This window comes from Suillus plorans (assembly GCF_016647745.1).
Source record: "Suillus plorans strain S12 chromosome Unknown HD556scaffold_52, whole genome shotgun sequence".
Classification (NCBI taxonomy): Eukaryota; Fungi; Basidiomycota; class Agaricomycetes; order Boletales; family Suillaceae; genus Suillus; species Suillus plorans.
In genome coordinates, this window is record NW_024537436.1 from 125,734 (window position 1) to 144,054 (window position 18,321).

At 46.9% G+C, this 18,321-nt stretch overlaps 6 protein-coding genes across 6 annotated transcripts; 5 read left to right on the top strand and 1 right to left on the bottom strand.

The window, feature by feature from the left end:
- Positions 1-285: 285 nt before the first annotated feature.
- Positions 286-2,532, top strand: HD556DRAFT_1433440 (major facilitator superfamily domain-containing protein; the record flags this gene model as incomplete). The annotated part of the gene is made up of 14 exons (XM_041305222.1): positions 286-469; positions 535-653; positions 720-821; positions 879-972; positions 1,027-1,178; positions 1,230-1,383; positions 1,435-1,466; positions 1,518-1,611; positions 1,665-1,809; positions 1,863-1,963; positions 2,018-2,141; positions 2,216-2,306; positions 2,365-2,457; positions 2,506-2,532. The coding sequence occupies 14 exons, from the start codon at positions 286-288 to the stop codon at positions 2,530-2,532; spliced, it is 1,512 nt and encodes a 503-aa protein (XP_041157166.1).
- A 1,349-nt stretch (positions 2,533-3,881) lies between these two features.
- HD556DRAFT_1393146 (uncharacterized protein) lies at positions 3,882-7,417 on the bottom strand. Its single transcript, XM_041303607.1, has 10 exons — positions 7,013-7,417; positions 6,523-6,953; positions 6,321-6,470; positions 6,220-6,270; positions 6,143-6,159; positions 6,020-6,093; positions 5,675-5,964; positions 4,627-5,621; positions 4,533-4,569; positions 3,882-4,478 (listed from the first exon to the last, which is right to left on the bottom strand). Exons 1-10 carry the CDS (start codon positions 7,236-7,238, stop codon positions 4,359-4,361), a joined length of 2,391 nt encoding a protein of 796 aa, XP_041157167.1. The 5' UTR covers positions 7,239-7,417; the 3' UTR covers positions 3,882-4,358.
- Positions 7,418-8,392: 975 nt separating this feature from the next.
- On the top strand, positions 8,393-8,908 carry HD556DRAFT_740360 (uncharacterized protein). The gene has a single exon (XM_041311479.1). The coding sequence runs from the start codon at positions 8,483-8,485 to the stop codon at positions 8,741-8,743; it is 261 nt and encodes an 86-aa protein (XP_041157168.1). The 5' UTR covers positions 8,393-8,482; the 3' UTR covers positions 8,744-8,908.
- Positions 8,909-9,488: 580 nt separating this feature from the next.
- HD556DRAFT_1393160 (uncharacterized protein) lies at positions 9,489-10,732 on the top strand. The gene is made up of 2 exons (XM_041303608.1): positions 9,489-9,594; positions 9,649-10,732. The coding sequence occupies exon 2, from the start codon at positions 9,938-9,940 to the stop codon at positions 10,502-10,504; it is 567 nt and encodes a 188-aa protein (XP_041157169.1). The 5' UTR covers positions 9,489-9,594; positions 9,649-9,937; the 3' UTR covers positions 10,505-10,732.
- Positions 10,733-11,008: 276 nt separating this feature from the next.
- Positions 11,009-12,029, top strand: HD556DRAFT_1310791 (uncharacterized protein; the record flags this gene model as incomplete). Its single annotated transcript, XM_041300459.1, has 6 exons — positions 11,009-11,060; positions 11,120-11,226; positions 11,353-11,538; positions 11,608-11,733; positions 11,782-11,807; positions 11,855-12,029. The coding sequence occupies 6 exons, from the start codon at positions 11,009-11,011 to the stop codon at positions 12,027-12,029; spliced, it is 672 nt and encodes a 223-aa protein (XP_041157170.1).
- A 3,060-nt stretch (positions 12,030-15,089) lies between these two features.
- On the top strand, positions 15,090-17,065 carry HD556DRAFT_1446341 (putative oxalate decarboxylase/oxidase; the record flags this gene model as incomplete). The annotated part of the gene is made up of 14 exons (XM_041307071.1): positions 15,090-15,367; positions 15,418-15,491; positions 15,548-15,642; positions 15,694-15,768; positions 15,817-15,860; positions 15,908-16,001; positions 16,050-16,152; positions 16,202-16,397; positions 16,457-16,466; positions 16,519-16,553; positions 16,602-16,665; positions 16,730-16,763; positions 16,814-16,873; positions 16,926-17,065. 14 exons carry the CDS (start codon positions 15,090-15,092, stop codon positions 17,063-17,065), a joined length of 1,302 nt encoding a protein of 433 aa, XP_041157171.1.
- Positions 17,066-18,321: the final 1,256 nt, after the last annotated feature.

The window sequence follows — 18,321 nt, forward strand, 5'->3', positions numbered from 1 at the left end:
CTAGTAATATGGCAGTGATTTTGCCAATGCTTGGTACTAATCCAAAAACTGGTCGAGCGCGTGATACACGAATACGGACCGCTAGTCGACCTGAGTGGTCAACGCGAGAGGTCCGGTAAATATGGACCCGGTCGGATCATATTCGGAACCGAATCGGTCAGTTCTGTGGATGTAACGGGACGCTTTATAGGGCTTCCAAATTTCTGAGTCCTGACGACCCTACCAGTCAGAGGTCCATACCTCTTCCTATTTCTTTCTCTATCTTCTAATCACGAATCTGGTAGAATGGACCTTGATCATCATGATTATGAACACTGCGACAGGACACAAGATCATGGCATAGAAGGCGTTAGCGAAATAGATCTACTCATTCCGCTGGATGAGGACTCGGAAGCTCAAGAGCGAAGGCTCTTGAGGAAATTGGATAAGAGGATCCTGCCAATACTATGCCTTCTTTATTTATTTGCTTGTGAGTTCGATCTCCTTGATTTTGGCAGGGAACCAATCAAGTGATCTGATCCTTGAACTCGGCAGACCTTGATCGGTCGAACCTGGGCAATGCTCGATTACAAGGTTTGCCCGGAGATGTTCTCGGTGGAGATCCCACTGGTGTACTATTTGACTGGGTCAATTCTGCCTTCTTTTTCACCTATGTGAGTTTCCAATTCTTTTGGATTTTCGGTCGCGTGCCAACCGCTATCGGACAATGCGCCTCGCAGATACTTTTGCAAATTCCGTTCACGGTCCTCTCGAAGTATTACAATCCACGCATTTGGATTGGCTGCTCTGCTATCCTCTGGGGAATATCTTCCACATCAATGGTCTGAGAACCGTATAATTCATGTTTCCTTCGTTCTCATGACATGTGACATACTCAGGCAACCGCGCATACTTTTACTGGCCTGATGATTGCTCGACTTAGTCTAGGAACTTTTGAAGCAGCCTTTGGAGGTGCTGTTGTATTATACTTTTGTGAGTTGTGGTTGTGGAAATTTCAGTACTCACTAGATTTGACATTTTTAATAGCTTTCTACTATACCAAGGCCGAGTGTGGTACTCGCATCGCATACTGGTTTGGGTTTGCAGCCGTCGCAGGGGCATTTGGGGGGCTCATCGCTTACGGGATCCAACATGTCAAGGTGTCGATTGCGAACTGGAGATTACTTTTTCTGCTTGAGGTATGTTGGACAGATGGAATGTAAGTCATGCACTGATAATATGCTTTCCAGGGCGCACCGACAATACTCCTAGGTTTCCTTTGTCTATCCTTACTTCCAGACCGTCCGGAGTCCACGCAGTTTCTTACTGCGGCGGAGCGTAAAATCGCGATTAGCCGTATGAACAGAGGGACAAGTGGTGACTTTGGTGCAGTTGTCCGTCGAAGTAATGCTCATGAAAAATTAATGCAAGTATAAGGTTCTGACTGATGAACAGGTCATGTCATTGCGGCTTTCCAGGATTGGAGGGCAAGCCTTCCGTCTGCCTTTCTATGGCCCGGTATCTGATATGAACCGTAGATCTACGTAGGTGGGGTAATTTACTTCGGGCTCAACTGTGCCTTAGCATCGTTGTCGGCCTTCTTGCCAACTATCATTGGTACCATGGGGCATGGTAAGACTATCATTTCTGTCATCAAGCCATCTTTTGACTCAAATTTACATTAGAAAATGCGATGGCTCAACTAATGACAGTGCCACCGTATGCTCTAGCCGGTTTCGTGCTCATGGTTACGTCCTACGCATCCGACAGGCTACAGATTAGGGGACCCTTACTTGTCTGTACCAGCACGATTGGTGGTCTTGGTTATATGTAAACGAGGTTGTTATTCATGGACAGGATGCAAATATTGATCTCTGCTCTAGGATAATGCTTGGCGCTACTCATCGGCAAGACGTGCGCTATGGCGCAACGTTTCTCATCACCAGCGGAACCTATTCGAGCATCGGCTTGATGAACGCTTGGTGTACTTTGGTTTTCTATATATGTCTACTGTTCAATTAATTTTTCTACTCAACAGATAGCCACAATCTCGGCTCTGAAACAAAGAGAGCCGCTGGGATTCCCCTCTACGGTGCTATTGGGCAAATCGGAGGCATCTTGGGATCCCATCTCTACCCGTTGACTGAGGGTCCCGCTTACACGTTTGTCCTTCGATCTTTCTATACCTCACCTAACTCACGGCATTTTAGGAGTGGATTTACTGGTAATGTGACAGTCATACTGCAACTTCCTGCCACGTTGACGAACTGACATCAGTTTCTGCGTTTCTGCTCTTTTTGGCTGCGCTATGCGCACTCTTGTTGAGTGTAAGCTTAGATATCCTTTTGTGATCACCTGAATTCATCATTCTCATGTTCTAAAAAGGTTTCCTTCCGTTTGGACAATATGCAGCGAGATCAGCAGTATGGCAAGCCAGATCCAGATGATATGGTAGATACGTCGGAGCTCGCAGACAAGGCAAGTTGTTGAATTGAAAGGCAAATGTTTGTTCTGACCAATCAATAGGCTCCTGGATTCCGATACGTTCCGTAGCAGATAAGTAATCGTATACCCAATGATCGGTCCAAATACTATTATACTGTTAAGTACTGCTTCTTATTCGATGCGTTAGGACCTTGCTTCTTCTTACTTTTTCAAGTCCTTCTAACAATATTTGGTATCGTTTCCCCAATCACTTCGTGTCCATTCGTTACTATCAACATCAATGACATGGGCACCATCAAGTCAGAGAAAATTCGAGTGACTAAGAGAAAATTCAAACCACCGCATCGATAAGTCCTGCAACACTGGAAGATGAGAAGAAGCTGCTTCGTAACCTCGATCGGAAGGTCTTACCGCCGACTTGTTCGCTATATCTCCTTGTATGCACATCCGAGACCTTTTACACGAGTTTCTCGAGAAGTAAACGTCACTGACACAAGCATCAGACTTAGATCTACCAGTGTCGACAATGCACGACTGGTAGGTCTAGCACGGGACGCACTTGAAGGAGACCTGACAGGCGGTCAATCAATTCTGCCGTTTTTATATCACACTTGTGAGTCAACACGCACTTGCTGAAGAAGGAAAGTTGATCACAACGCGAGAGATCGTACCAATCACGGGATTATCGAAGCCCTTCAACCCCTTATATTGGCTAGGATGCTTTGCGATCGCTTGGTGTCTATGTTCAACCCTCATGGTCGGGCCATATATAGTGGTCACAGTTGTTCTTGTCTTAATGGTACATCATGCATCGGATAAGTATCATAGACCGCAAAACACGAGGCTGTTCGCCGTCTTGGATGTAGTAGGCTATGTGTGCGTGAGCGAGCCCCTAGTGAGGACAAATCACTCATGAACGCTCTTGTCAAAAGAAGGTTGCTATTGTGTTATCCTTATAGTTAGCGCATCCGTCACTGTGTTGCACGCCACTACTGGTGTTTTTTCCCTGTCCTTTGCAGATAAAATGCTGGTGTTTATTCTGACAGGCTCAGGATGGCTTGGTGTAATCGTGCCGCTCATTCGTTTTAAATTAAAATATGACGACGTTTCGAAATCAGTTACTCGCAATATTCTTGGTTTTGATAAAAAAAAGAGCTACCGGAATTTTATTGTGCGGAGCAATCGAACAGGGAGGGAGCATCTTGGGTTCGCACTTAGTATATCCGCCCACCGATCGGCATGAGTACAGACAAGAATTTTTATTCTTTCAGACGAGGATCAACTATTAGCAGAATTCCCTTAAATTTACTGAGAGATGCAGTTGTTGATCTCTAGCTAAGTTCCAGGCCACTATATACCTCAATATTGATCATAAGTCGGATCATGCAATCCCCATGATTTTGCTCCAATTCCACCGTTGGGACAATGAGCAACGAGGCATCCAAAGAGGTATAGATCTTTGATATATAACGTTCGCATTTCTATTAAGATGGGATAGTCACCTGTACGCACTCGAAAAGTTCAATATTGATTCTATTCATGTATCATGGTCTGCAACAAACTGAATATTCAGTAGTGAGGCGCAACACGTAACATTGAGGAGTGTGGAGAATTTTAATTTTGAGGCCGACGATAATGCGAAGCAAACATCAAGCGTATAGGGGGCGAATAAGGTTCGTAAATTCGTAAATCCAAGTCACAAACGCGAGAAGAATGTGGTGTCAGGTAACAAAGGCGTATCGGATGGCTAGAATAATCGTAGACAAAAAGATCTGGACAGTAAAAGTGAAGCACACGGTAATGATGGAAAGTGTGATTGATCCGAATGTATTCCTAGAAGTGTGTAGTGCACGGTATAGTGCAGATGCAAATATGGAAATTTGGAATGAAGATGAGAGTGGAAACTAATGTGCTAGAGATCAAGCAAATGACCGTTACTTGCCGCCACCCTGAAGGATGAGAGCCTTTTCTTTGAGAACAGAAGGGTAGCTATTCATGAGATGAGCCAGAGCCCGGAGATCGTCTTGATCAAGTAAGCCGATGGTAAGTTTAGGCTGAAAGAAGAAGCATTCAGTCACACGAGCAACACCGATAGAACCCAAACTTACTGCGCCTTTAATACCAAACGCCTTGATAGCTCGATACCTGAATGCATCACAAAGTTAGATTTCCGTAAAGCTGAAAATGCTACTACAGACGTACAACTTATCGCCGAGCTGTTGCTTCTGTGCCTGTATTGGCTTATCCATAAGGCTGTCGATAAACTCGTCTGTACTCTTGACGACTAACGGGTCAACTTTCGGCAGAGGGAGGCCAGTTGCTGACGATGAATTTGCGAGCTTAATAATCTCGGCAGCGGGTAAACGGGCTAGAGATGCGATTGTATGTGACGAAGATGATCCGCCGGGTGTAACTGGTACGGGAGACGACGCGGCAGATGGGCCCTTGGATGACAATGCAGGAGTCTTGGGAGAGCTCTCAACGGTTGCACTGATCTTCTTCGCCTGAGGCGTCACTGGGATGGGCTGTGCAGGAGCAGATTGGATAGACTGAGTATCTGGCTTCTGTTGTCCCTCATCTCCATCATCACTATCCAGGACCATTTTTGCGTCTGCTATCTTTGCTCGCAGAACATCAGTGTTGAACAGACACAGGGCACGCTCGCGCTTGGGAAGACTCATGAGAAGTTCGACGAGGTCGGCCTGCCTGGATGACTCGAGTTTGCTTACAGCCACAGCCATGCGGTCTTGCTCAGAAATAGGTGGCACCGAGCCAGAGGGAGAGGAAGTGCGTGGAGGTGTGGACAGGGACGCAGAGATTGAAATAGGGGTAGATGGATGCTCCGGCGCCGAGGCAGTGGCATTCAGAGCGCTGGGGTCGAGCACACGCGAATCTTGAGAGTTCGAGGGCGAGGGCGACTTCATAGGTGAGGGTGTGCTGGCAGGCTTCAGCGAATTACGGGCAGTAGCAACTTGTTCGGCAAATTTAGCAGGATCTTGAAAACCGGAGACGGCTTCGCTCAGAGACAATGATACCAAGGATTCAACGACCGATTCGACCTCGTTGGTGGGTACAGTATCACTCGCCTTCACTCGTCGGCTGAGTTCACCGGTGAGAACTTCCTTCCTCACCACAGGTGAAAGCGCGGCAAGATCATCGTAGCGCATAGGCAAATTAAGAGTGCCAGAAAGAGCAGCCTGTGTACATATCAGTATTCATTTTAACTGCTAAGAAAGGACAGAGGTTTTACATTATAATAGCTGCCTGAGCCTCGCCTGCCTCTGTCCGGACGGTCAATATGACCCATAACGGGCGAGCCGAGAACAGAAGGAGCACGGCGCGGACTAGAGAAGCCGATGTAGCTCTCGCCAGCTTCACTAGCAGTGGGACTTGTTGCTCCGCTCGCACTTCTAGGATGTCCATTATGGCCAAACCGCTGGGCGAGTTTCTCCTGTCGTAACTGTTTTGGTTCATGGAGTCTGACGACTAGCTGTTTTGTGCCTAGAACAACGCCGTTCATAGCATGCATAGCAGCGGAAGCTAGATTGGCATGTAATTAACAATTACCGATGTCGAGCAAACAGTAATATTATACCTGCATCGGGAGTCTGGAAGGAAACGAATCCAAAGCCACGGCTCTCGCCATTCTCGTTTCGCATCACGCGAGCACTGTTCCGATCATTAGGGCGTCTTTCGGAAGAAAGGAGATGGCTCATACCTGACAATCTGACCGAACTATAATTCCATGGTAGCGTGAGATGAATAATTTAACACAAGAAAGTAAAATATCAATACCTGACGGAAATGGGCGAAAAGACCGTTGGAGTTTATGTCCGGGTCTAAGTTCTGTACCCGAGGATAAGTACCTTCAGCATCGTGATGTGATAGATGCTGACCTTGCAGAATAGATTGCAAGGGTCTATCAGACCACTGTGACTACTGGACCCAGGGCCCGATAACGGGGCAAGTTGCACTTGCTGGCCCGGGCCATGAACAAATATGGGGGCTCTTGCAGCAGGGTATGGACTCACTCGAGGAGGCGAGTACTGCTGCTTGGTTAGTGGGCCCGATCAATAATAATGATATTGAGATACAAACTTGAGGATAGGGGAATACAGATCCTGATGGGACAAATGTTGGGGCATGGGCGCTGAACTCAGAGACAGTACCACTGGTACGTCGTGCCTGGTATACTGTTACAGCAATGTTTTGTCCTTCAACATCAGCACAGTGCATAGCTTCTTCAGCAACTTGTGCATCCTCTTCACGCCAGAACTCGACAACTCCGGTATCGCTTCCAAATCCAGTCTGTGTCCGAGTAGATGCGAGAGCGCCAAATGGTCGAAATAAATCATAAAGTTGGAAATCAGTATAACCAACTGGAAGATGCTTGACAAGACGTGGCAGAGCGGATGGAGGGGGGAGTGGTGTCGGCGGTGTGGTTGGGGGATATGGAGATAGAACCAAAAACACAGAAGGTTGCAAACCCTGAATCGGACGCGACTGCAAGGTGGCGAGAGCCTTCTCCGCTATGAGAAGGAACAGTTCAGTTAGGAAGATCAAAATGAACGCGCAAATCAGGCACAACCTTTCTCGAGGTACTTGAATTCTATGGTTCCTGAGAGAGGGCGATTGCTGCCATCACGCACAATGTTGGGTCTGAATGGAGCACATGGTTGGAAGGTCATGGCAAGATTCTCATCAGTGACATAAGGGGGAAGATTGGAGATATAAAGCAAAGGTTCGTGAAGATATGGATGAGGTTGGGGAACCTCGGTATCCTGCAAAGTCGGAGAAGAATATCCAGTAGCCATCTTGATTATCGGTATAAGATGACTACTCCGAATCAATTCTATGTTCAATAGATGAATTTTCTGTCAGTCTATTTTGATCTAATAGTAAAAACTTACGCAGTCAATTGGGGGAATCAACGACCTTGGGTCACCAATTCGAAGTGGTCACTGCAATGCCAAAGCACGCAAGTGAAAAATCGGGGCGTGGAAAGCTTATATCAGCGACGCGTGGTCGCTGCGTCGATGACCTTGACTCGGACTAGTAACTTTTGAAATCATGATCGCGGCCTAATTGACCCAGATTGAGTTGCTCTGAGCAGCTGTCCAACAACAACTAGCAGCATGAGCTAGCACGATAACCGCTAGTGGATGCGTTCGACATGCCGTGGGGCGGTTCTCGTGAGTCGTGGCTAGCACAAGTACTAAGTACTTAACATTTTAATGGTGCGTTTCACCCTCTCTCACGTCACGAGCGCAAGCTGCGGTCCCTCGCATCTCTGATACTGTACCCAAAATACTAATCAGTATTCGCATAATGTATGTCTCCATGATATCATCATCAGGGTCTACATGGTCTTATGATATGGTTATTTTCTGCTTGATAAGCTCATGTTGAACATGTTTCTGCAGATCGCCTCGGACTTACGCGCGCATTTTTCATGGATCCCTACCTGGAACAATCATGCCGACGGGTCACGGTTTTACCAGTTGACACATCCTTCCATCCGATCAGCCAAACATCACAGCTTGCGAACCCTTTGTCCAATTCGAGCTTGACCGCCGACCTCGAGCATGCCGTGACACGCATGTGGTTCCGTTTTTCTACGAATGTACCTCCACAGTGCTGCGCACGAAATGATACCATTCGTTTACGAGTGGACTCCACTCCAATCACATCCGTGCGAGGATCCTCGTCATCCGTTAAGTTGTTCCGCGATCACACCAGTGTGGGGATCTTCGTCATCTGTCAAAGTGTTCCGCCCACTTTTTGCAGCAAATTTTTCTATTTGGCGATAGTACAGCCCTGGCCGGCAGCCCACAATGCCCGGTCGGTTCTTTGTTGTTCCTTCATGAACATTTCATAATGTTCTTTCAGAGGTGCCTCCCACTGGTACTAGGGTCTACAGATTACTCTGACATCCAAAATTCTGTCGTGCAAATTGTTCAGAACTCTGAGCACACATCTTTCTCAGTCAAGATTCTCCGTCCTGTGAGGAACAAATACCTTTTACCTGCGCTTCAAGTGACACAACATCCCACATTTGATGAAATGTTTCCGCAACCTCCCTCCATTCTGGTATAGCAGATTGTTATTCTCAGTCCAACTAGTGTTCTCACGTTATTTCCTCATTCATCTCGATTCCTCGGTGGTCTATTTTTTGGTCTTTCTAGACATATTTACACTCTCCACTCTGGAGTCCGATGCTCGATTTAGCTCTAGGTCTTGGTATATCTGCCTCTGTTTGCTGTCACTCCAGTGCTTGGTTACCGTGTCTCACGCGTGTCGGGACGGATGTAGCCCATAATAGATGTTCACCAGAGTTCGTGTTTTATTTGCAACAACGATAACTTTTTTTACCGTTGGATAGCCTGATATCGAAAATACAGTTTTTGTCCTGAGATGCGTCCAGCGGAGAGTTATACCAGAGTGCAATCAATTTGTCCGGTGATAACAGTGTGAAAGTCAAACAAACATGCTAAGGTATAGTATTTGGGCAAAGCCCTATCAGGCTTTTGACCAAAACGTATCTCAGTTCTTCCTAGATGGGGACAAGATGAGCTGCAAATGCCCAATACCAAGGCATGCATCAAGTCAACAAAGGCAAGCTAAAGGCAAAGATTGACCATTAAAGGAAATGACTGTTGTTCTGACATCCAACATTGTAGGTGAATTCGGGTTATGTCAGATGAAAACGTGGAAAATCTGCAAGTGCGGGAACTTATTACCTCATTCGCATTCTCTGATTATATCAGCTCTTGCTTTCTACTCAGGCGAGCGGATCAGAAGGTATGAGAAGCCAGGATTCGAGTGGTATTGTTAAAAGAAGCCCCAGTACGGTGTCAACAAAGAAAGGGAAACCAACACTCACTGAGTACTGAATAACGGTGTTTGTCGGCCGAGTCGGGGATTGGCGCACGCGCCGTAGCCTCCCCGACTCTCACGTTAGTGAGAGAGGGTTTTGTCGGACGCAAATGGCTAATTCTCTGCAAACGCACCCGTGGGAACAAAAGTGGCTTAGTCAGTGGGAAAATACTTGGGGCACTGGCCCAACACTGGCCTTTACATAGTCGTTCTCCCAAACACTCCATCGTACGACCATTAGCTTTTTCGACTGCTTTCATCGCTGAACACGAACAGGAACGGATCGGACAGCATGTGAGTTCATATTTTCCGTTTTGTTTCGATGCAGTATGGCTCATGCATTTTCAGGGTTTTTCTTGCGAAGTCGCCCTGCCGTTTGGCTCGCCTCCTCGAGGAGGGACAGTGTCCTCCCTGTGACGACCCCCGTTATGTGAAGCACTATCCTCATTATTATGATGCCCTCTATTATCCACTATCATTTTGCCGTTTTTGAAATGTCCGATTTCGCGCTTGGTTGAAAACCTGTCTTAAATCTCATCCTTTGTCTTGTTCAGCGTGCAGCTGTTCGGAATTTCACAGTTTTGTTTCGTACGACGGTGTTTGTATAACTATAAGCCAACATCGAGTATCGTTGTTGATGGCACCGAGTGAGTTTGCTGATCCTCCTGTGTGCGCTGTCTGTTCTCAAAGGCAGTCTGGATCCATGGAGGTTGTTATTTCAGCAGACCCTGGAGCACCGTGCCCGCGAATTATTTTGGATGCTCTTCGCATTACAGATGCCTTCATCATCCGAAAATGTATCGTGCAGCGCGTCTCCGTATCTTTCACGTTCAAAATTAAGAATCTCGATGGTGTGATGCTCGATAAGGCAGGGATTGTTGAGGATTCTCCTGACTCGACTACGATGAATGTCTGCGCTGACTGTCTTACTGCTTTGTCGAAGGAGAATAGTGTGCCCTGTTTTGCACTTGCGAACGGCTTGTATCGTGGTGAAGTCCCGACCTATTTTGAAGACTTAACCTGGGTTGAAGAGAAAATCTGCGCGATATACAGTACCACTGCGCATGTGACACGCTTGTTCCAGTCATCGGATCCGTTGCAGCTAAAAGTTTTTCATGGAAACGTTTGCGCTCATGACATGAATGTGGTATCCACCGCGTCTAAGTATAGGCGTTCGATGTCGTCGTACTACAATTATTCGTGAATCATATGTTTTCTTGGGGTCTTCATGTGGAGTCGGGGACTGGCGCGGCCGAGCACCGTTAGATACGATAAGGTAGTGGAGCATATTGTCAGGTCAATGACTCAACTGTTTGGTTAACTCTATCCCACATGCAAGGGAAAGCCTAAGCCGCGACTTTGGTACGTAAAGTATATGACGCCTCGTCACGTCGGTAGTCACGCCCCACAAGTATATGTTCAGCAATTCACTAACTTGATAGATACTATGTGAATATGTATTATCACACTGTGAAATTCCGCCTCGTGCAAGCTCAAGCGCTCATGTGCGCCCCTGGTCTGATTGATTCGAATAGATCCGAGTAGTTTCGTGAAGTTGACTGTTTTAAAGTCGTCGGTTGTGTTCAAGTCAGGCCGTCGTCCCTGGCACCGCCTCGAACTTACGAGATAGGCTTACGACATGATGGGGACAACAGGCTCACCTTCAACTGTAGCAACGTGACACCCAGGCTTTAGCAGCATTCCCTCAATGTCTCAGCCTTGTCCAATCCTGTCAGAATTCGACATCATTTTTGCTGGAGGTGAGCACTAGAATAACACCATTTAGTAGCTTACTTTTTACATGGCGCGCTGTGCGTAGGTGGTACTACAGCTTGTGTTGCCGCAGGCCGACTAGCTGCGTGTGATCCCTCGATCAAGCTGCTCATATCCAACCCTACCAATATTTCACCCATCAGGCGCCGACGAGTACCACGCTGACAGTCAATGTTGGAAATCCTAGTCCGCGTCTCAATGGCCGTGCACCAATTGTTCACTGCGGTCATCGTGTCTCATTACTGACTCTTACTATGACGCGATTCGAGCATACTATAGATCGAAATCTTCACCATGTCCGAGACCGCTCAAGAAGCATGCATTGCTGAGGACTTCTCTACGGCTGTGGAGATATTCACACAAGAAATAAAGGAAAATTCCAGTAACTACGTCTGCTATGGGCACCGTGCGATTGCTCTTGCACGCGAACATAACTGGGATGCCGCGCTTGAAGATGCAAACCAGGTGAGTTATACCGACTAATACTGAGCCTCTGCAAGATATACTAATTTGGGTCGCAACATAGTCCATCAGTATTCAGCGCTCGTCGGTAGGCTTTATGTCAAAGGGCAGATTCGGGAAGCGTGTAGCGCATTCGATCTCGCGTTGAAGATGGCGACTGGAGATTCAGCAAGCCATCACCTCATTTCTCTGATGAAGGTCCGTTGCATTTTTCTTCCATGCTCTGTGCTTCATTATGGTTCGCAGGCTGCTGCAATATTCTACGCATCGTGGTACGTCAATACAATACAACCGACTCGACATGATATCTGTGCTCAAGTGCCTTTTTTCAGACCTTTGGGTGGGACTTCCAGTCATTGTACTCTTCCGGGCGTGCAGAATCGAAGCACTCGAGTGCTACTGATCGTCCATCCCCTCTCTCTCGTTCTCGTTCTCGTTCTCCTCCTTGTCTTCTTCCCTTGTCCTGCTCTCCTCCATCGTCCGTATTCGTCTGAGCCACGTCAGCAGTTGCTGACGTGTGCTGGGCGTTTGTGCATGGTGTTCGTGGTGTTGGGAACAGTTGGTGGAGCTCCGACATCGATTACACGCAATTCAGCATGTGGGCCACGGCTTGCATGGGCCTAAGCCCCGGCTTTGGGCCGGCTTGGGCTCACGACTCAAGCTTGAAAACCACGACGGTCCCCATACGGAAATTGACACAAAAATAAATGCTATTGAGTGTACTATTTTGAAACACACGAAAGGCTACTACATAGTAGGAAGTTGTACCTTGTGTGAACTTCTCAGATCGCACCACCCTCGCTCGCCGCCGATCTGCTCACTAGTCAAAATTTATAGATTGCATTATCTGCCACATGATATCCATACTCGTTCCAACGGCATCATCTATTAGTCTGCGCAGTTCCTTGTATGATCCGCACGGAACGCATTTCAATTTCCTGCTAGTATATACGCATTCTAGCAAGGTCTCATGTTCCGGCAAACGATATACGTCCGCTCTGTAAAAAGTAGTTTAAGGGCATCGATAACGTCATCACACATGCATTCATGTGTTATGCAAGCACTAGATCTGACTCGTGCCATTAGAGTTCTTGCAATTGGGGAAAATATCTATCACTCTCCGACTTTCTCATAAACTTGTCGACGGATGGATAATCTAACATCGGAAGTGCAAGGCCCGCTAGTTTTTTCTTTTGAATGACGTGTTGACTGCAGCGAAGAGGCACCGCACAGCGAAGCGCGTTTTTCCTACACTTTGCGGCGTGCGCAGGGTCCGCGCATTATGTCACACCGTACCAGCGTCAAATTGACGAAAAACATTCGTTTTGGTTACGGGATTTCAATTTGCATGCAATCTCGGTGTACCGCTTTGGGTGGAGTGTCAGTTGTTCCGCAGATTCATTTTGACAAGCATGTGCTCGAAGATTATTCTAGTATTAGTATTCTATAAGTAATCATGGGTAACCACGTATCGCATTCCATATTTGTTGTGATATGTGAAGGGAGTCATCTATGCACAAAACTAGCCTCGAACACGGCCGTGGCACGAGATCCAATTCGATGTTGGCCCTGAAAAATACATGGTCGTGTGTATAATGTCGAGGATCGGTGATACTCAAGAATTGAGTGGATTTGATAATTGACAAGGACAGTACGTGATTCATTGATACGAGTCCTCACTGAGGTAGTCGGCCCTCCCTCGAGAGCAGCACATCATTGCAATTTATTGGGGGAGCATCCCGGATAACAAAGCGTGGTGCCAGGCGGATACCTCCTCAAGGTATTTTGTGAGGATCCTGACTGAGGCCGTGGACTCGGAGCAGCTGAGATGTGCATAAAATTTAGTATATCCTTTACACATGTGGCACAGGTTCGCTTGAGTTATGTGTAATTTTGCATTTACCCATGTGTCACATCATAGTGGGTGCTCGCTGGTGCTTGCCTTCCTCAGTGCCTCTCGTTCGCTATTGGACGTTGACGAGTCTTCAGGCGACGGTTGTATTATATTAAAAGAAGTCCTTCATTTAATTGAGAAGAACTATGTTGAACCAAAGTGGGCGCACCAATTATAATATGCCAGAATGAATGATAACACGGCAGGATGTATCAGTCAGCGCGATACCCGTAAGAAAATTTACAGCGAATGATGCCGAAGTAGAATGTAGATATGCACCGGCTTCGCTAAAGCAGGGAGGTACGGGCTCCGTAAGACTGATCTAGTAGCCTGAGGTCCCTATAATGGACATTTGATTTTCCAGAATTGGAAGGGATGGCGCAGCTAACGGATTGTGAGGTGTCTATTTTGAAACCCGAGAACATGCCAGGGTAAAGTGCGCAGCAAACCTAGCTTGGTGGCCAGGAGCCTATCGACAAGGTGATTCTGTTCAGTCTTCTTGGGTTGCAGAGGAAAGGACCCGGACCCCCGCGGCTCGTCATACTACTTGGTTTCAAAGCAATTAAAAACTTGGAAACTGCGTCAAATTAGAATCGCATGTGCTTGAGAACTTGTTGAATCCCGATTTTTCTGCTGATGATAAGTTCGCCCAAATGGAATTGCGGCAATCAAATAGCGCCAGCAATAGTATCAGTGAACTATATGTTGAAATTCGTCTTGACTTGTCTATTTTTGCATCTGGTGTTCGATCCGTCAGGAACGAAAAGCAATGAGTGAGAACACTCATCTCAGATCATGATCACTCCAAGACCCGGATTCGCTGAGAGTGAGCTGGCAGTGTGAACAAATTTCTGGCAGTGACTGAAGTCTCTAGGAAAGATTAACACGTTGCTAAACATGGTTGAGCGCTTGAGCCTGTAAGTTACCTCATCCACTGTTCCGCCAAGTCTGAATGGTCGGACTATCCCGTGAATTGGATATCGCGTCTTCTTGGACAACACCGCCGACCCAAGATGAGCAGACTACGGGCACTTCCAAAAGTTCCTTCTTAGACAACCCGTCCGTCGAGTGGTGTTGACATAGAGAAACACGAGCAGCTGTCGGTGATCGTCAAGTTTCACAACCCCAGAAAATCAGTGCGCAGGCAGAATATGTGGGTGCTCTTGGGCTCAAAATAGTCCGTAGCTCCTTAGAGGGATGGTCTAATAGGAGAAAGATCAGCAGGAAAGCGTCAATAGGATACCGCCAAGTCGGGTGGGCCATAAACAACTTGCTTCAAGTTCAGGGTCGGCAACGTGCCCAAATTTCCATTCTGGGACATTGTAAAAATACATACCCAAACGACGCCAATGTGCTGCCATGAGTTTGTCCTCTCATGTGAAGGTTTCATTCTATAGCCAACCGGTAATGTCCTGAAACTTGCAGGTACACCCACCGCTTGGACAGTCTATGCCATTTTGTGTAACAATGTTCCTGTTAATGCTTCCGCGATTATCGCGTGCGTAATCAATGTCGTCTGGTGCGGCGACCCTTTCCTGGTACGTTAATAATGACGGAACCGAGGTTCACTGACCGTATAAAAAGGATCGACTTCAAATTGTGTAGTTCCTTAGTGTAATTTTTTTAAGTTTCTTGGTTCTTCTTCTGCATACTAGAAAAAATGCACTCGTGGCGCCGAATTCTCTCGATTTTGGCCCTCCTTTCATCTGCAGTTGCTGTGCCAGCTTCCTCATCAGTGACATCAGCTCCGGCAGCTAGTCCAACTGTCCCTTATGCCAGTGACGACCCCAACTATCCTCTATGGAATGAAGATGAAGACATAATCCCTGAAGCTATCCGTGGCACCCTTGGGGCTTCCATCCTTGGACCCCAAAATATTCCATTGGAGCTGCAAAACCCCGACCTCTTAGCTCCTCCCACCACCGACAGCGGCTCTGTGTAAGGCATATACCTCACAGTGTTTTCTCGTTTCTTAAACTGCATACTAGGCCGAACTTCAAGTGGCCTTTTTCCTTAAGTCACAATCGCCTTCAGACTGGTGGTTGGGCAAGGCAGCAGAACAGTACGTGGTTTATGTCATGATTTCGCCTACAAGTGATGAAACGTGTGACTTGCCAGTAAATGATATGAGTATCGCTACTGATTTGGCAGGCGTCAATATGCGCCTGGAAGTAGGTGCCATCCGTGAGATGCACTGGCACAATGATGGCGAGGTATACGACTTTCTTGAACTGCAGAGTGCAGTACTAATGGTCATTTTACAGTGGGCATATATTATCCAGGGTGACCTTCGTATCAGCACTGTAACTCCGGATGGTCAAGTTTACGTCGGTGATGTTGTGAGTACATCACACCCGCTCATACACCTTGCCTAAACTGCGATTTAGTCACAAGGAGATATATGGTACTTTCCTGCAGGTTATCCCCATAGGTATGTGTTTCATTTACACTCAGGCAACGAGCTAAACTGCGATCCAGTATCCAGGCCAAAAATACTTCAGCTGGTGGCGCAGAGTTTTTGTTGGTCTTCGACTCCGGCTCCTTCAGTGAAGATTCCACTTTCCTCCTTACGGTCGGTCGTTTGTCTGTGTGTGAGTCCTTGCCTGAACATGATCAATAGGACTGGCTGGCCCATGTGCCCAAAGAAGTTATCGCAAAGAACTTCCAGGTAAATATCTCAGCATTCGATCACATCCCAGACAGCGAATTATACATCTTCCCATGTAGGTTTTTCCCATTCCCGGTGATCGTATAAATTCACGTCTTCATTAGCTACTCCTCCTCCGTTGAATATCGAGTCGGACATGGTCATTCCGAATGACACCCCGATGCCTTTCACCTTCGCCATGTCACAAGTCAACGCAACTCAGGCACCTGGAGGTACATACAAGGTCGTAGACACGCGTACCTTCCCTGTGTCTACTACGGTCTGTAGTGCCGAAGTAACTGTCGAGGTGGGCGGTATGAGGTTTGTGATTCTTACTTGTCCTTGTCAGAGCCGAGCTGACCAACTGTATGGTTTAACAGGGAGCTTCACGTGAGGAAATCCTACTATCTCGAGAATATCTTTCTAAGCTTTGTTTGTGAAGTGGCATCCCACGGAACCTGAGTGGACTTTCTTCGTGTGCGTATCAGTTTTACCTGAGATCTAATCCAACTAAACCCTTCCCAGTTCGGGCCAGGCCCGCATTACTGTTTACGCCTCCTCCGCTCAGGCAACTACAATGGACTTCCAAGTGAGTCTATCCGAATCTCTGTGATTCGGCACTTATATAACAACGAATGCTTCTCTCCTTTTAGGCTGGCGATATCGCATATATTCCGCCATCATATGGTATGGGTTTAACGTGATTGTGTTCGACATTTCTTCTAAATATCTTTTAGGCCATTACGTTGAGAATACTGGCAATTCCACGTTACTGTTTCTAGAAATTTTCAGATCAGGTTCTGTATATCAAACTATATGCCGCGTGTCAAACTAATTATTATTATACAGGATTGTTCCAGGATATCTCTCTTACTCAGTGGCTTGCACTGACGCCACCCGAACTTGTCAAAGCACATCTCGGTCTCGATGACGCTACCATTGCCAGTTTCTCGAGGGTCAAGCAAGAGGTCGTCGGCCCCGCTCATTAATCAATCAATTTCGGCGTCTGGACTTATTTATCTCAACGATATCACAAATAATTTGTCACGTACCTGTACGAGTTTTTGAGCGTTAGCATGACCTGTGAATTTTGTGATCGTACTGAAGATACTTTTTATTCCTTATCATTTAGAAATTTATGATCCCTATTATGATCATGGTATTTTGACTTCCAAGTCGTACTTGTAGCCAATATCAAGTTGACTGATTCCTCTTACTTGCAACCTTAGTGTGATCAGTCTAGGCTGTAATTTAGCTTGCATATCTCATCAGTTATACGTAACTGAATAAGGTGGGCGCCTTTAGAGTTTCAGGCCGAGTGCTAGTAGTGACTAGTACTAGTGTAGATGCAACTCCACTTGTTCCGGGAGCTTGTCGCCACACTTACTATGCCATGATACGAGCTGCCTGCTGCCTCGTTGTGCATGTGAATATTCAATGAACTTACAGCTCGACTGCAAATTGACGTCTCGGAAACGTCCGAAGCAGGACCCCGTAAGCCAATGACAGCTGAGGCTGCAAGCCGGAGATACCATACGTATTTAGATGAACTTTTCAACAATGGCTTCACCTTCTGGATCCCCTCCAGAAATACCTCGGCGGGAGACTATCTTTGTTGCAAATCTCGATACATACATCGACAGAAATCGATAGCACAATTAAAATCAACTTGAAGAAGGTCTACGAAGGTCAAGAAGTCATTTTTCATATCTCCGGGACCGAGCCCAATGACCCGACTTCCTCACAGGTATAATTGCGAAGCACAACAAATCGCTCTATAAGGTCACTAAGAAGAGATACTCTTGAACCCGTGCTAAGCTGTAAATGAGGCGAACCTTGTTTCAAATTTCGATCTTCCGAATCGATGGATCAGTGTCCTTCCATCTTTCGCAGCTTCATCACCGAACATGAGTATTTCCGGGTCCGAAGCTATCTCGGCATCATGGTTCATGAAGATGGCGCGTCGTTCTTCATCTCACTCGAGAGCACGAGCAGATATGCTCTTCTGACTGCCAAGATAGCGACTCTAGCCAGTGCGGGGTGCGGGGTGCAGAGAAGCATACGGTATGTACAGATACGCACCACGACGCGCCCGTAACTCACGCTGTACCTCATCCCAGGCACATGGTGGGAATTCGGCGATGGATAATGGTGATAAAGGCCATGTCATTGATGTCATGGGGTTGCGATTCTTGCCACGATGCCCGTTGTTTGCATTTGGAGATGCAATGCTGGCAGGACGAGT

Coding starts and splice junctions, on each gene's coding strand:
- HD556DRAFT_1393146 (XM_041303607.1), bottom strand. CDS start 7,238: ATGGCTACTGGATATTCTTCTCCGACTTTGCAGGATACCGAGGTTCCC. Junction 6,471..6,522: donor CTGTATTCCCCTATCCTCAA/GTTTGTATCTCA, acceptor ACCAAGCAGCAG/TACTCGCCTCCTCGAGTGAG. Junction 4,570..4,626: donor CAACAGCTCGGCGATAAGTT/GTACGTCTGTAG, acceptor TGATGCATTCAG/GTATCGAGCTATCAAGGCGT.
- HD556DRAFT_740360 (XM_041311479.1), top strand. CDS start 8,483: ATGAAATGTTTCCGCAACCTCCCTCCATTCTGGTATAGCAGATTGTTA.
- HD556DRAFT_1393160 (XM_041303608.1), top strand. CDS start 9,938: ATGGCACCGAGTGAGTTTGCTGATCCTCCTGTGTGCGCTGTCTGTTCT.